At 33.1% G+C, this 13988-nt stretch overlaps 2 protein-coding genes across 5 annotated transcripts; one reads left to right on the forward strand and one right to left on the reverse strand.

Moving 5' to 3' along the window:
* Window positions 1-183: 183 nt before the first annotated feature.
* LOC109803395 (chromosome-partitioning protein, putative (DUF639)) lies at window positions 184-10102 on the reverse strand. 3 transcript variants are annotated; one of them, XM_029272490.2, is made up of 11 exons: window positions 9751-10102; window positions 8392-8620; window positions 7646-7793; window positions 6607-6705; window positions 6173-6330; window positions 5354-5519; window positions 4122-4258; window positions 2852-3530; window positions 2077-2189; window positions 865-1120; window positions 184-691 (listed from the first exon to the last, which is right to left on the reverse strand). In XM_029272490.2, the coding sequence occupies exons 1-11, from the start codon at window positions 9914-9916 to the stop codon at window positions 395-397; spliced, it is 2448 nt and encodes an 815-aa protein (XP_029128323.1). In that variant the 5' UTR covers window positions 9917-10102; the 3' UTR covers window positions 184-394. The 3 variants fall into 3 exon arrangements, with proteins under 3 accessions (XP_029128323.1, XP_020220533.1, XP_020220534.1); XM_020364944.3 differs by having other exon boundaries at window positions 9745-10101; XM_020364945.3 differs by lacking the exon at window positions 9751-10102 and having other exon boundaries at window positions 7646-7801; window positions 8392-8533.
* Window positions 10103-11004: 902 nt separating this feature from the next.
* On the forward strand, window positions 11005-13400 carry LOC109804054 (putative plastid-lipid-associated protein 4, chloroplastic). 2 transcript variants are annotated; one of them, XM_020365805.3, is made up of 6 exons: window positions 11005-11342; window positions 11746-11859; window positions 12457-12552; window positions 12643-12717; window positions 12892-12962; window positions 13132-13400. In XM_020365805.3, exons 1-6 carry the CDS (start codon window positions 11061-11063, stop codon window positions 13202-13204), a joined length of 711 nt encoding a protein of 236 aa, XP_020221394.1. In that variant the 5' UTR covers window positions 11005-11060; the 3' UTR covers window positions 13205-13400. The 2 variants fall into 2 exon arrangements, with proteins under 2 accessions (XP_020221394.1, XP_020221395.1); XM_020365806.3 differs by having other exon boundaries at window positions 11008-11342; window positions 12895-12962.
* Window positions 13401-13988: the final 588 nt, after the last annotated feature.

A 13988-nucleotide genomic window follows, 5' to 3' on the forward strand; every position in this document is an offset into this window, starting at 1 on the left:
TGCTCCCATTGGTATGCATGTTTACTTTCACAAGGATCACGTGGAGCAAATTATGCATGTTGAAGGTCTTGTCTATTACACTTGACTGGTTCTTATTTATTTATTTGCTTCATTGACTTACTATATTGAGTCCAATAGAAATTCATTTGAGGGTGTCTAAAAGCCTCTACGAAACCAAACATATAAATTCGAATTTCTCTGTTATAATTAATTATAGATTTTCTTCAATGAGAACCAACGTTAGAGAAAAGTTAAACTGAAAACTACCCAAATCAAGCATTTCCGTATAACAAATCCAAAGGGAGAAAAGCTTCCTATTTTTCTTTACAAAAAATTGAAACAAAATTTACATCTGTACATTATCTGTAAGTAACACTGAAAATGGTATCACTAACTATCTGGACTTTCCACTGCTCTGGTTTCCTTGTGATTTTGATTGGTCCTCAATTTCCTTTAAGTAAATTTGTGATCTGGATTCTTCATTTTCAAATGGTAAAATTGACACGGGGGCAGCAGGCACCGTATGCCACCGATCTCTTAACAGTTTTTTGAACTTGTGAACCATTTCTCTCCGAAACTCAAGCTCCCTTGTGAACATATCCAAGAGAAGAAAGGAAAAAATGTACTTGAACGGGATAATGAGGAGAATGGTTGCAGAAGATATCAGCACCAGTGCAACCTCAGTAGTTATCTGATAAAGGTGAACATATTAAACATCCACCAAGACAAGAGTAAAGATCAAAATAATATTAAAAATACTTCCAAAATCAGATGAAGTATCAAATCATATTAAATATGGAAAGGAATATGATTAAAATATGACTTAAATACGTTTTTAGTCTCTCATTACTCGTAATATCATACCTGTGGATGGCCAGAAAGTAAAATAGAACGTATTTTGAGGAGGGAGACATTCACTTGCTGCATCATATTCTCAACATCACGCATGGCATCTTTTACAGCAATAATCTTTTGTAAAGTATTGGATGGTGGCTGATCACGTATTGTGACTTCACCAAAAGATCGTCCAAGGCGGCCTTGCTCTTTGAGGGTCCTGATTGTCAGCATGCCAACTGCCAAAATCATCAGCATCATGGGAAACATATATGACAGAAGGTTTCTGGAAAGGAAAATTAAAACATCAGCTCAAAAAACAACAGCATGGAAGGACAAGGTGCCAGAAACAATTAGCTAGATCATCAATTAGTTTGTAATAAAGATATGCTATAAATATGTTGTTCAAAGCATGGTCCTCTAAGTCATATATCACCAACCAAAAGAAGATGTTAAACCCCAAGAATGTAAACATTGAAACAGTTTCTGTAAGTAGAATGTCAAATTTTACCATGATAATCAAGTATTTCTCCTTGGTATATATAAAGATCATTGTTCATCACCAACAACAATAAAAGCCTCATCCTACTACGTGAGGTTGACTATATGAATCACGCTACTGAGCTTGGTTAAAGACCAAACCCTCAGTATATTATTCACAATGAGCTCCGTTCTCACCAAAGTTGCCAAAATTATAAGTTTCAAAGCTTCCAGCACATCACATATATGTGGTCCTCAATTTTCTGCAGGTCTAAACTGTAATTACAGTCAGGAGCATGAAGAAACAGAGTCTGAGTGTTTTTCACATGCACAAACCCAGCCTTTTTTTCCTTTAACGACTTTTCCTCTAGAATATGAAATATATTTTCAATAATTTATTGCTAGATCAATTGCAACATCAGGATATGGTAAATGGATCAAGTAGTTATGCTCAAACCAAGGTCCAAATTTAGAAATTAACAATTGGAATGTTAGAAAATAAATTAATCAATAAATCTTCAAATGAGAAAATTTTTTACCAAATAAATTAACGGATAAAAAAAATATGAAACAAACCATTCTATTCATCCAAGACAATCAACCGATCAATATTCAATAATGATAAATAAATAAATTTTAAGTTTCTATCAGGAAAAAGAAGGAAAAAAAAAAATAGCTACCAAATGATTATCATGCTGAATCGTGACTACGAAAACAACAGCCATAAATAGCATAATAAAAACAATTCAGGTGAGGATCTACCTATAGATTATTGTATAGGTGAGTCCAAGAAATGCGACAGTCAAGTGTGGCTCCTCCCAGTGCCTAAGCTTTTCAAAGTTTTTGACAATTAAGGTGAAAGGAAACATTAGCTCCTGCACAGGAACAAGGTCATTGCATAAGAAATTGTGATTTTTGGAACCCATTCAAAGAAAACAACAAAAAGAAGCAATCAAATATGATGGCCTAAGGCAAAATTTCTACTAAAGACTTGAGCTATGAACTGAACACTAGATCTACGGTAAACTAAAATGTCACTTGGAATATGAGAATGAGTTAATACAGGTAGCATCAGCGATACAATATATTAAGTTCAATTCAATGCTTGTAAGAGAGAAAAAATTAAAGGAAATTTCTTGAAATGCAACAGTCAAGTGTGGCTTCTCATAAATCAAAGGAAATTTCATGAAAGATCTGCTATAGTAAGAAAACTTTTCAATACTGATTTTTGACAGCCAAAATATAGAGGGATGAAATGAAAGACATCAATAACAAATTATTGCCTAGGGAGTATACAAATTACAGCTATCCTAAATCCTAATACTGATAGGCATGGCACAATTTTATCTAGTATTTAGTGGAAAAGTAACACCAAATCACAAGAAATAGTGAGCTATATCAAATGCGAGAATTAGAAACACTACCAATTTAGATTGAGCATAGATTACTAATTTAATGTTGCCATAACCATAATCTAGTAGTTACTAGTTACTTAAAATCATCAAGAGAGACAAGAGAGCAAGTTAAGCACCCCAACCTTGAAAAGATCAATGTTGCTAGGTATGCCTTGTAGAGTTGCAGCATCAATGGTGGCTTGAGTCTTTTCCACAACGTGGTATTTTTGTTTGCTTGTTTCTGCTGCTCTTTCTATGAGTGATAAATCAGCCACAACAAGATTCTTACTTAATGTTAAACCTTTTACTGAAGTGTTCTTCCAAAAATTAATGGAAATACTAGACCCCCAAGATGGAGATTTCATCCACTTCTGCAAGTAGACACTTCCATCTATGTCAAATGCATGGTTGCGACTATCAGCTATTTCATCAGAAGGTCGAGTTTCTGGCTTATTGCGGGTATTTACAAATCCTGTAACTAATGGACCTCCCCAATAATTAACAGCTAAAGTTTGGAGGACAATGTCACCATGTGGAGCATTCTCTAAATATGAGAACGGAACAAGCTTGGTGGGATCATCAAGCAACTTCCGCAAATATTGAAGGGCCTGGAGTCTAGCAATACCATTAATAGCTGTGGTTGTTGCCCTATCATTTCCTTTGTGAGCTCCATATACATTAAACAGTGACTCATCAGAATCATCAGGTCCAAACTCGCGTATGAACCTGTGTAAAGCGATGACTTCACTTATAAATGCATACCAAACATCCCTCCTCATCTCACCTCCTAAGTCAATGAATTCCAGCACCCACCGATTCAACCTAGGTATGAATGTAAATAGAAACAGAAACATAAGTTATTTTAAGATGATAATGATAAATGCAGCAAAGCACTACAGACAGAAGAGGAGAACAAAACTGAGTTCTGCTGCAAATTTACCAATGAGCTATTTTATTCAAACATCAAAATCTCCTACATCTCCTTATACACCTTCCTCCATGACTTTTTTTTCACCTGAATATCTAGAATATTAATTGGACTTAATCTTTTTAACCCAGAGAGGTTTTTGTAATAAAGACGAATTCTATGAGTTGAACAAGGGAGCTCAATTTTGAGGGACCGACCAACAAGGTTTCAATTAACATTTTTTATATAGAAGAGGACTAATGAAATGAATATGTTAAAATTTAGAAACAATTCCATGCATTGGAACTAAGGATCTCATGATAAATAGTTTAATAATTAACTAAATATAAACCCTAATTACTCTAATTAATCTAAGTTACAAACCTTAATAATATTACAATTAGAACATCAAAAAACATGTTAGATCATCAAATTTTGTTACAATATAAATCACAAATCCAAGAGTCGATATAACTTATAAAAAATTCTTGAAGAAGCTTACTCACCTTGAGCCAGAAGAAACAGAAACAGCTGAGTCAAAAAGTGCAGACCCTAAAGGCCCAACCTTTGCCTTCTCTACCTGTAACCCATCATGCGTGAGATCCAATCTCATGGCTCTCTTTCCTCCTAACATGCCAACTACCTGGAACATAGATTTTAAAAGGACAATAAAACAAGATGGTGATTATTTTATATGGAAACTCTTTTAATTTGTAATCTATCACCGGTTCACTTCTATGCACATGAGCAAGTATGCCACGCATAATCAACCCTATTTTATTATTATTTACTGTGAGTAGTCTCTAATGGATAACTATATTAATAAGTTCTCAAAGATTATTACTAACAACTAAATGGTATCTCCTCAAAGTTAAAATCCCTTGCTAAATTGTTTTCTTGAGTTGAAGGGAGTTCCATTGGAGTATTGGACCAATCTCTTATAGCAATCAGCTGGATCTTGTGAATTGGGGTTTGTACGAGACTATGAGCAGCCTTAGGTAATTTAATTCTGTTATGAACAAGTATAATCCTTTGAGGTTAAGAGGGTGCCAACCTTTGACTGCTGTAACAAGCAGTCATTATTATTCCAAGTCTACACTGCAGAGCGTTATTTAATTCTGATTCACGAGTCTTGGCCATGACCAGGAAGTCAGCCCTATAGAAACTGATCAAATTGGTTGTCTTGGTTCCTAAAACCAGTCTGTAACTGGGAGAATCATGGTGTTTTTTGAAGCCATAATCTTAAAACATTCAAGTCTTCATATGCACAACTAGAAACTCATTCTACTTGAATTTGATTCTTTTGACTCTGCACAAGGAGATTTTCAGTTTCTTTTAAAAGAAAGAGAGATGTGACGAGTCAAGGAGAACTCATAGCAAGAGATTATGGCAAGACAGAGATTGGAAATTATGGGCCTAAAGCTGCAAAAACTGAAATGTATCTTTTGGTTGTTATAGGCTTGAGCATTCAATTCTGTTCCAGGAATATTAGAAAATTTAATCTTATCCATCATAACACTAACAAACAACAAATCAATCAAATATACTAATTTTTTTAATCACATCACCTCAATCTTAGACTTACTAAAGACAATATAAGTAAGATGGATACATTGTAAAAAGTAGTAATTGTGTTTTGTACATAGGAATCTACAGATCATTTTGTATTGCCATAAGGAAAATGCCAAACCTTATGATATAGTATATTATATTACCATAACATAGAATCATAAAATACCTCAAAATAAATTGCTTTATCAGTAAGAGTAAGTTTTCCGGGCCATGCCATATTGTTCTCCCATTTCAGAACAGGCCGCTTACTGTTGGAACCAATGCATAAAATTCTCTCCTCAGAAAGTTGAGGGAACTCTGGAATCTGATATGATATCTGTTTTTGACGCACTCTGCAGTAATATCAGTAGAAGTTCAGCACAAAACTTCTGCCATACCAGTGAATTTTTAGAAGTTCTGAGAGCATTCCAGCACTATCAAACAATGAGCATAGATCAAGCCATTAAAGGAAAAATGGAACTAACAAATTATATTAACTATTTATAGTACAATACTCAATTCAGGCAGCTGTACCATATGGAAAGTCCATGAACTACAAAGATTTTTACCATATAATTGAAGCACCAAAACTAAAAGTGAACCTTCAATGTTAGCAAAGTAGAAAATTGAAGGGAGAAAATGAGAGGAATCTGAAGCAGCGGCATTATAAACAGAGAGTTCAAAAATGTTAACAAAAGATGGAAGAACTAAGCATCCATCATACATTTTTTTTTTATGGAATTATGATAATTCAAAAGATTTTTCCTCGAAAAATTTCTTAATCCCCTTATCATGGAAAAAGAAATTACATTCATTCTGTCTATTCTTTCATGTACTAATTATTCAGATAAAATGAGAATACCTAGTGCACTAGAAGGATGAGATTGGCAAATCATAGGTCATTTATATTTCATCAACTTGGGGGTTAGAAACACATGTTGCTTGGATGTCTTTTCCTAAGATCATCACATCATTGAAAAAAAAAAAAAGATGAATAGAAACTCACTTGACAAATTCATTAAGGTAATTCAACCATGAGCTCACGGAAATGCCCTCTTGATCACCTGCAAGAGCCTTAAAAAGATTATGCACCGTGGGACGATCAACCACACCAGAGATTGCAGGAGCAATACGGACAAAAGACTCCTCAGTGACAAGTTTATTCTGCAAAGCCACACAAAATACATATATTTAGTGATCTCTCAAAATCATAAAGAAAAAAGAACCAAATGAAAAAGAGAGGATACTTCAAATTTATAAGTTGGTCATGCCAACTATGCTTAAAAGTTCTAACATTGTGTAGAGTTAAATAAACAAACTAAAGGGATAATTCCTAAGAAAAGTGCTATCCCTCTTTCTCATATTTCCCACATACAATCAGCAGCATATTCAATGCTTGTAGGGAAGCTGAAGTACATTAACTAAAGGAAAGAAGTGAACCTGTAAAGAAGCCTTCTCTGCATTGCTGGACAGTTCATCAGTATAGGGATTTTCCCAGGCAAGCATGGTTATGAATATCAGCCTCTGAAATGCAGGGTCCTATAAATGTGTCCAAAAGAAATAAGCATTGCATCTTTTTTAGGGAATAAAAGAATAAAGCTTATTCACTATTACATTATTTGATATTTAAATGGACAGGTGAACCAAAGAAATCCATTGAGTTAGGCTTCATCTGTCACTGCTGCTTTTTTTGCTATTCAAATTTCCCAAAAACAAATTATTGTTTTTTACAGTAATTTTCAGAAACTTGTTTCATTCTTTACTACTAGATAGGTAGGAGAAGTGCTGAATTGACATTTGTGAAACCAAAGACCAGTGATTCCAAAACAACACCATATTGAATTGTTGGAAGGAAATAAAAAAAATAAATCAAATCTACGTTGTAAAGATTGCAAAATATTTAAGGAAGACCTCGTCCAACCAAAGCAGGGCTTGGGTATGGACAACTATTGGAAAGAGTGGGGCTTCACATTGAAGTTTAGGTGGTAAGAGACTAGAGATGGCACAAACATATACTCGTGAGACTTGGCATTCTTGTGATAGACATCCAACCAGCTTGGACCACCTTCAATGGCAGGCTGATATTTGATGAAAAAATTGACCAGCCTGCTCATGCTAACAAAAGATGATAGAGTGATCCTCGAATAGCTGGCACATACTAGAGCAAACGGGCAGCAAAAACAGGGGAACGAGAAGTGGCGTCGATCATATGAAAAGAAAAATATGCAGCAATAGGAAACAAGAAACAATATTTTTTTTCTTTTGAAAATTGTGTTCAGTAAATTAACCTTTCCAACATATATAATGAGTAGGAAAAAAAAAAAATTTCCGCCTACTTTAATGAGAGATAAAATGACAATAAAAAAAAAAAAACCACATGCATGTTTGATGAGACCGAGATGAACTTAGATAAAAAAAACAGGAAATGAATATCAGAACATGGTTTCCAACGTATCATCCAAAGAACAATATTCTATACCTGGAGGGAAGGATGAATATCAGAACCATCCCTTGACAAAAATCTAAAGCAGCAATATTCAACCAAATTACGTGCATCATTATGTACGGATTGAGGCACAAGTGCTTCAAAAATTTTCTGCATTTTCTTCCCGGTCAATCCATTCATCCTGCATATCTTATTTTCAAAAGGTCAAATAATAATTTCTTTATCAGTCTGATAGGCATGAAGCCAGCAAGAAATACAACAAGACACGACCATCATTAGCGATGCGGTACTTCCCCAAGGATTAAATTTTCCATTGACAATACAAGCCAACTAATTGATAGCTCACATGACAACATCCCTGACCTTTAAGACCAGAGGAGGGGGGTGCTTGATGTTGTGAGTTCATTCCCTCCCCCTTTCTCAGGACCTTGGGCATTGGAACCTTGTTGGACTCAAGAAATAAACATACTGAATTCTGAATAAAGATATAAATAATTTGGTTTTTAAGCCAGCGTATAAACACAGGGTTACCCCAAACAAGGAGTTTCCTCCTTCAAAACACAAGGAATAACAGTCTAACATCTTAATTCCCTTTTACAAGTCTGCAACACTACTTATATATATCACCAAAACTGTTGCATTGTAACCTATAATTGCCTAATATAGAATTAATATTAAAATAACTTCCTAATACATAATTATAATAAATCAGATTTTGTCCAATCAGACCTCCCATGTAAACCAAAAAAGAAAAAAAAGAATTGTTCACGTGTATTTACCTGCTGAATTGTTCAATACAAATCACAGCTGCTAGAGAAAGAACCCCACATGGAGTTCTACGGTCAATTGTCTGCTCTATCATAAATATATCTTCCATGACTTGAAATTCAAAATCATTTTCTGGATCCGACTTCTTACTTTGACCAGGTTTTGCAAGAGGAAAAGTCACTTCATTCAAAAAATTTTGGGTCCTCGACATCAATACATTCAATCTTTCTTGGATAGAACCTTTGGAAAAGAAATGAAAACTTACTAAAATAGACAGCCAGAATGAGATACGGAAAAAAATACCCTATATAATTTAGATACATGTTATATTCTTTTAACCAGTTCCTAACTAAAAGTATCAAACAAAAAGGAAAAGCATTTAACATTGAGAATCGAAAATCAGTTTATTTATGATAAAAATTTAGAACCTTACTAAAATTTACCATACCAATTAATCACATGCCAGAAGCAAGCAAGTCAAGTACATGATTATTAAATCAGGATTCAAAATCATGAATCACCAAGCTAACAAAACAACTTAACCTTAAGCCTCATCATAAAATAAAATTATTAGTTAAATCCGAGTCTGTGAAGACTATGTTAGAAGAACTAAAACACGAAGAAATGAAAAAGCCAAATAGAATGCGTCCATGAATGAGTAACAAATAAAGTAGTGGAATAATCTAATCGTATAAGTTTATAAGTGTTTCTTCAATTCCTTTTCATCGAACAATTTAAGCTTATATGACTTTCCAATTTCTTTCACAAGAATTGGTGAAACAAAAGTAAAAATAAATAAATAAATAAATAAAATAATTGAATGGTGTGATCTGTATCGATGATAGTACATCAATTCATTCATGTATTGCGAGATTCAAAGTCATTTGAGATTCATCTTATGATACAAATCTCCGAACAGCCAAATCATGACATTACACGTCATCGAACCATCAATTTATCAGAGAATCTTGTGTTTGATCCCGCCATGTGTGAAAATTTTCTGGACTAGCAATAATCATAATACTGTGAATGAGATTAGTATTTAGTCAATGGGTTAGGAGATACTCCTGGCAGTACAAATAAAAATCATGGGATTCAAATCCTGAATTGTAAGATTCTAATAACTATACATAAACAACTAAATAGGTGTGTGGAGGCTTGTTCAACAAATGGCAGGCTCTATAATATGTCCAAGAATGAGGGAAAAGGAAAAATCATCAGAAAAAACAATAGCAAATTAAAAAATATGGCAAGGTGACCGACCTTGAGCAGTGTTGGGAATATACAGAGACAAGAAGCAACCACACATCTAATCAAATTTAATCTACTAAAACAAAAAGCTTAAAAAGTAACAGAGAAGATACCAGTACTTATGTCATTTAGCTTCCATTTATCCCCCAAAGAGTGCGGCACGAACTTGAAGGGAAACTTTTGCTCCGACAATATTCTTCTGGAATACTTGTATCTGTGGGAAAAAATCACGTAGCTGGGCGATGTCCCCAACCCCAACTGGCTCATCGGAAACCTTGTCCCCATACCTTTGTTGGGTATGAAGATTCAAGCATCAATCAATACTATAGAGAACTAACTCAACTGATTGACTTGAGAGAGAAAATGATTAGAGTTTATCATCAATTCATACTTTTGCACTTCTACTCTGCTTTTGGGTGAGGGCCACCGAAGCACTCGTGTTCTTGTTTCGCTGAAAATAAACATGTTTCTTATGATGTTCAAAAAATTATTTATTTTTTTTCTTAATTTTCTTATTTCTGTCTGTCCCATTATTTTTTCTTCCCAATTTTATGTATATTGCTGAACCGAGTAAGATTAGTACTGAGCGATAAATATCTTCTGTCAGATATTTTGAAACAAATTCAATTTTTTTTTAAAATACATATAATTTAAGACAGAAGAAAATAAATAGTTGTATACACTATTACATGTCATATAATTTCTTTTGACCTTAAAATAATGGAACTCGTGTTTTTATTTTCCCTTGTGAGTGTACACTACTACAATACCAGAGCGTTGACGAATTTGTATGCAATATATTAAAAAAATATAAGGATAAAACATATTTTTATTTTACTAGGAATTTTCAAAATTCGTGTTTTATTCTTTAAAAGTTGTGGTATTTTGATTCCTGGTTTAGAAAATTCACCATTTCAGTCCTCAAATGCTTAAAAGTGATTCTAAAGCAATTTCTAAATTATTTATATAAAAAAAATGTGATGTGTTTTTATATTAGAATCACTAAAAGGTAAAAACATATTTTACCTAAATTATAATCATAAATTTATTTTTTTAATCTTATTTACATTTATTTTTCTTTGTATCTTTTTAATTTTTTTTTTATTATATTACTTGCCAAATCTGACACTCTCTCTCTTTATTTTATTTCTTTTCTCTTCTATCCACCCAATTCATTCTGAAATAGGACAGATGTTAATTAATCACTCCAGTGGAAGGAAGGAAGGGAAATTTCTTTAAAAAAAATAACAAATATAATATATATTATATGATGAAAATAAAGTAAAATAAGAAAAATAGAAATGAATCTCAAGAAAAATGGATTACTCTTTATCAAAAACCAAAAGTTTAGTTATTGTAATAGAAAAGGCAATATAATATGATATGATGAGAGTTGGGTGCGGCTAACAAATAAGAAGAGAGTTAAGGCATGGCCTTATCCTCTCCCTTCCTCTTTTCACCTGTGAACGCCACATGTTCAGTACCCCATTTCCATTTCCATGCACCATCACTTTCTTCTTCTCACTTCCTAGTTACACCCTCCTCCCATGTCCATGTCTCTCACAAATGGAGAGCCAAAGTTTCATTTTTCACTTCCTTCTTGAAGAAAGGCAAAGATGTTAAAGTCATCAAGGAAGAACTCCTTGAGGCCATTGCACCGCTTGATCGAGGGGCTGATGCCACTCCCCAAGACCAGCAAACAGTTGATCAGGTCAATTAATTATTTCATGCCTTATATATTCAATTATTTACCGACAAATTTGTAAATCTTATAAGAGACACAGCTTTTAAGTTTGAGTCTTCAGTATGTAACTGTGCTAAATGCTCATAGAGTTTTGTCGTTTAAAGCACTCTACAAGTCTCAAAATTCAATTAGTGATGCATGCTTTCTTTGCTCAATCAAACCTTGCTGCAATGAAAGCTAACTACCATGATTAATTAATCGTAAATTAAAGTGTTTAATTAGTGTTACTTTCTTCATGAAACTCCAATTTCGATAAAATATTGTACTTATTGTGGTGCATGCTACTTTTTATCATTAATTTTCTCACAATATTCTTAACTTCACATGCATATTTAGTCTTGATTCGTGGAATTTATTCCTAAATATATAGATTGCACGCGAACTTGAGGCAGTTAGTCCAATAAAGGAGCCCCTAAAATCTAACCTACTCGATGGAAAATGGGAGCTTATATACACTACCTCGCAGTCAATCTTACAAACCAAGGTAAACAATTTTTTCCCCTTACTGTGTAGTTCACATTTATATTTATACTCAAATGATAAATCATCTAAGATACGTTAGATTTTTAGATATTATGATGTATCTAATGTTTGCGAGCGTTGCAGGTTGTTTCCTTCTATTATGTCTTTACAATCATCTAAGATACAGTATTAGATTGTTAATTAGATATTATGATTATGATGGGGTATTAAACATGCACTACATCATAGTGGATCAATCGTGCAATTAGTATTTTACATTCAAATATTTGCACAAAAAAGTAAAACAGCAAACATAAAACGGTTTCTATTACACATTCTAGTCATCTACTAGCCATCTAGCATCAGTGTCAAAATTAGCTTCTCTATGTTTATTGTATTTATTATACTCACAATGAAGGAAGTCTGCGTTGTATTTCTTGTGAGATACATCATCCATATTTTAACAAGTTTTCACTAAATCCTGAAATATCTATTCTGCTTTTGTTGCTCCCTTTCATTTTGCAAGATTAGATGATTCTCAAACAGATTAAAAAACAATTTTTCCCCCTTGCCATCTACCATTTTTTGCCTGCTAACTTTTTCAATAATTGAATGACAGAGACCAAAGTTGTTGAGATCAGCTACAAATTATCAAGCAATCAATGTCGATACTCTAAGGGCCCAAAACATGGAATCTTGGCCATTCTTCAACCAGGTGATCCTTGTGAAATTGAGACAAGTTTCACCCTTTGATCATGCATTGTCACCCTGACATTTGCATGTGTTAACAAAATCAATTGTGTAGGTGACAGCAGATTTAACACCTCTAAGTCCAAGGAAAGTGGCTGTAAAATTCGATACTTTCAAAATTGGAGGCATAGTAAGTATTCAGTCTCAATAGCTATGATTGAAATTCTATTTTGTAATGTGTTTGATGACATTGGCTTAAGAACCTTTAGGCAAATTCTAATGATCTAACATTAGTCATAATTAGTATCCTACACCAGTGAGTAATGTGTATGAATAATTTAGTATCCATCATAATGTACCCTAGCAGATACCTATCAAAGCACCTGGAAGAGCTCGTGGAGAACTCGAAATAACATATTTAGATGAAGAACTGCGGTGAGTTACCTTTACCTGATTACATGTTAGATTCACATTTATTCTTTTTTGGAGAAAGATCTTTATGAATCAATTGGACATTAGCTTATTTCCATAGTAATTATTTGTTTAATAATCTGGTATAGATATCAAATACTCATTCTCATACTTTGTCGTAATAATGTAACAGGGTATCAAGAGGTGATAAAGGAAATTTGTTCATCTTGAAAATGGTGGATCCATCTTACAGAGTTCCTGTTTGATGGCATTGTCAGCACTGGAATAAAATATTTGTGCATCACTATTCAAGCTCACTTGGAGCCTTTTGGGACTTTTTTTTTTCTATACAAAAAGATAAAACTGAAATAGTATGAATATAATCTTAAGCTGTGTAATTTTGTATTATGTGGAAAATTCTCATTCAAAAGAAGTGGTTATTAATATTTATGGTTTTAGGTACTCTAAAAAGTAAAGGTTGGTCATTAAAATAAACAATATACACTCATGACTTTGTTATATTAAAAGTAAATTTCTTTATCAATGATTAAGAGTACTTGCTTTTTAAAATGAATTGTTCTCTTTAATTGAAACAGATCCAATATTTATATTTTTATAGGTAATTTGTTTTTTTTAAGGGGAGAAACCGATTATGTGGGTCTTATTATCATATTTATTAGGGGGATGACCCCTGATATAGCAGGAGAGATAATGTGAAAGAGAGTGAAGTGAAAAAAAATAATGTAGTTTTCCATAACCGGGGCCATACAGTTTTATATTATTACTATTATTATTATTATTATTATTATTATATATGTGTGTGTTTCCACTCAACTAAACTTTTTTAATTACGTAGTTTTCATGTCACTAATTTGTTTTAGTCTTCCAGAGTTAAGGTACTTACTTTTTTTATACTCTAAATTTAAAACTTATATTTTGACCACATAAAATGTCAAAAAAAATATTATATTTTTAAGCTTCATCTTGTGTCAACATATCTTCGTTCAAATATAAAAAAGACATATCTTATGAGAGTTCCTTTTTTTTTTT

Source organism: Cajanus cajan, chromosome 1 (genome assembly GCF_000230855.2).
Source record: "Cajanus cajan strain Asha chromosome 1, NIPB_CcT2T_4, whole genome shotgun sequence".
In the NCBI taxonomy this organism is placed as follows: Eukaryota; Viridiplantae; Streptophyta; class Magnoliopsida; order Fabales; family Fabaceae; genus Cajanus; species Cajanus cajan.

Bases quoted from the DNA above. Each gene is read 5' to 3' on its own strand.
- LOC109804054 (XM_020365805.3), top strand. From the start codon at position 11,061: ATGGCCTTATCCTCTCCCTTCCTCTTTTCACCTGTGAACGCCACATGT. The intron at 12,553-12,642 runs GTGATCCTTGTG...TCAATTGTGTAG, and splicing joins CTTGGCCATTCTTCAACCAG to GTGACAGCAGATTTAACACC. The intron at 12,963-13,131 runs GTGAGTTACCTT...ATAATGTAACAG, and splicing joins TATTTAGATGAAGAACTGCG to GGTATCAAGAGGTGATAAAG.
- LOC109803395 (XM_020364944.3), bottom strand. From the start codon at position 9,916: ATGGGGACAAGGTTTCCGATGAGCCAGTTGGGGTTGGGGACATCGCCC. The intron at 2,190-2,851 runs GTTGGGGTGCTT...GTTCCTGTGCAG, and splicing joins GCAACATTGATCTTTTCAAG to GAGCTAATGTTTCCTTTCAC. The intron at 692-864 runs GTATGATATTAC...CACCTTTATCAG, and splicing joins TACTTTCTGGCCATCCACAG to ATAACTACTGAGGTTGCACT.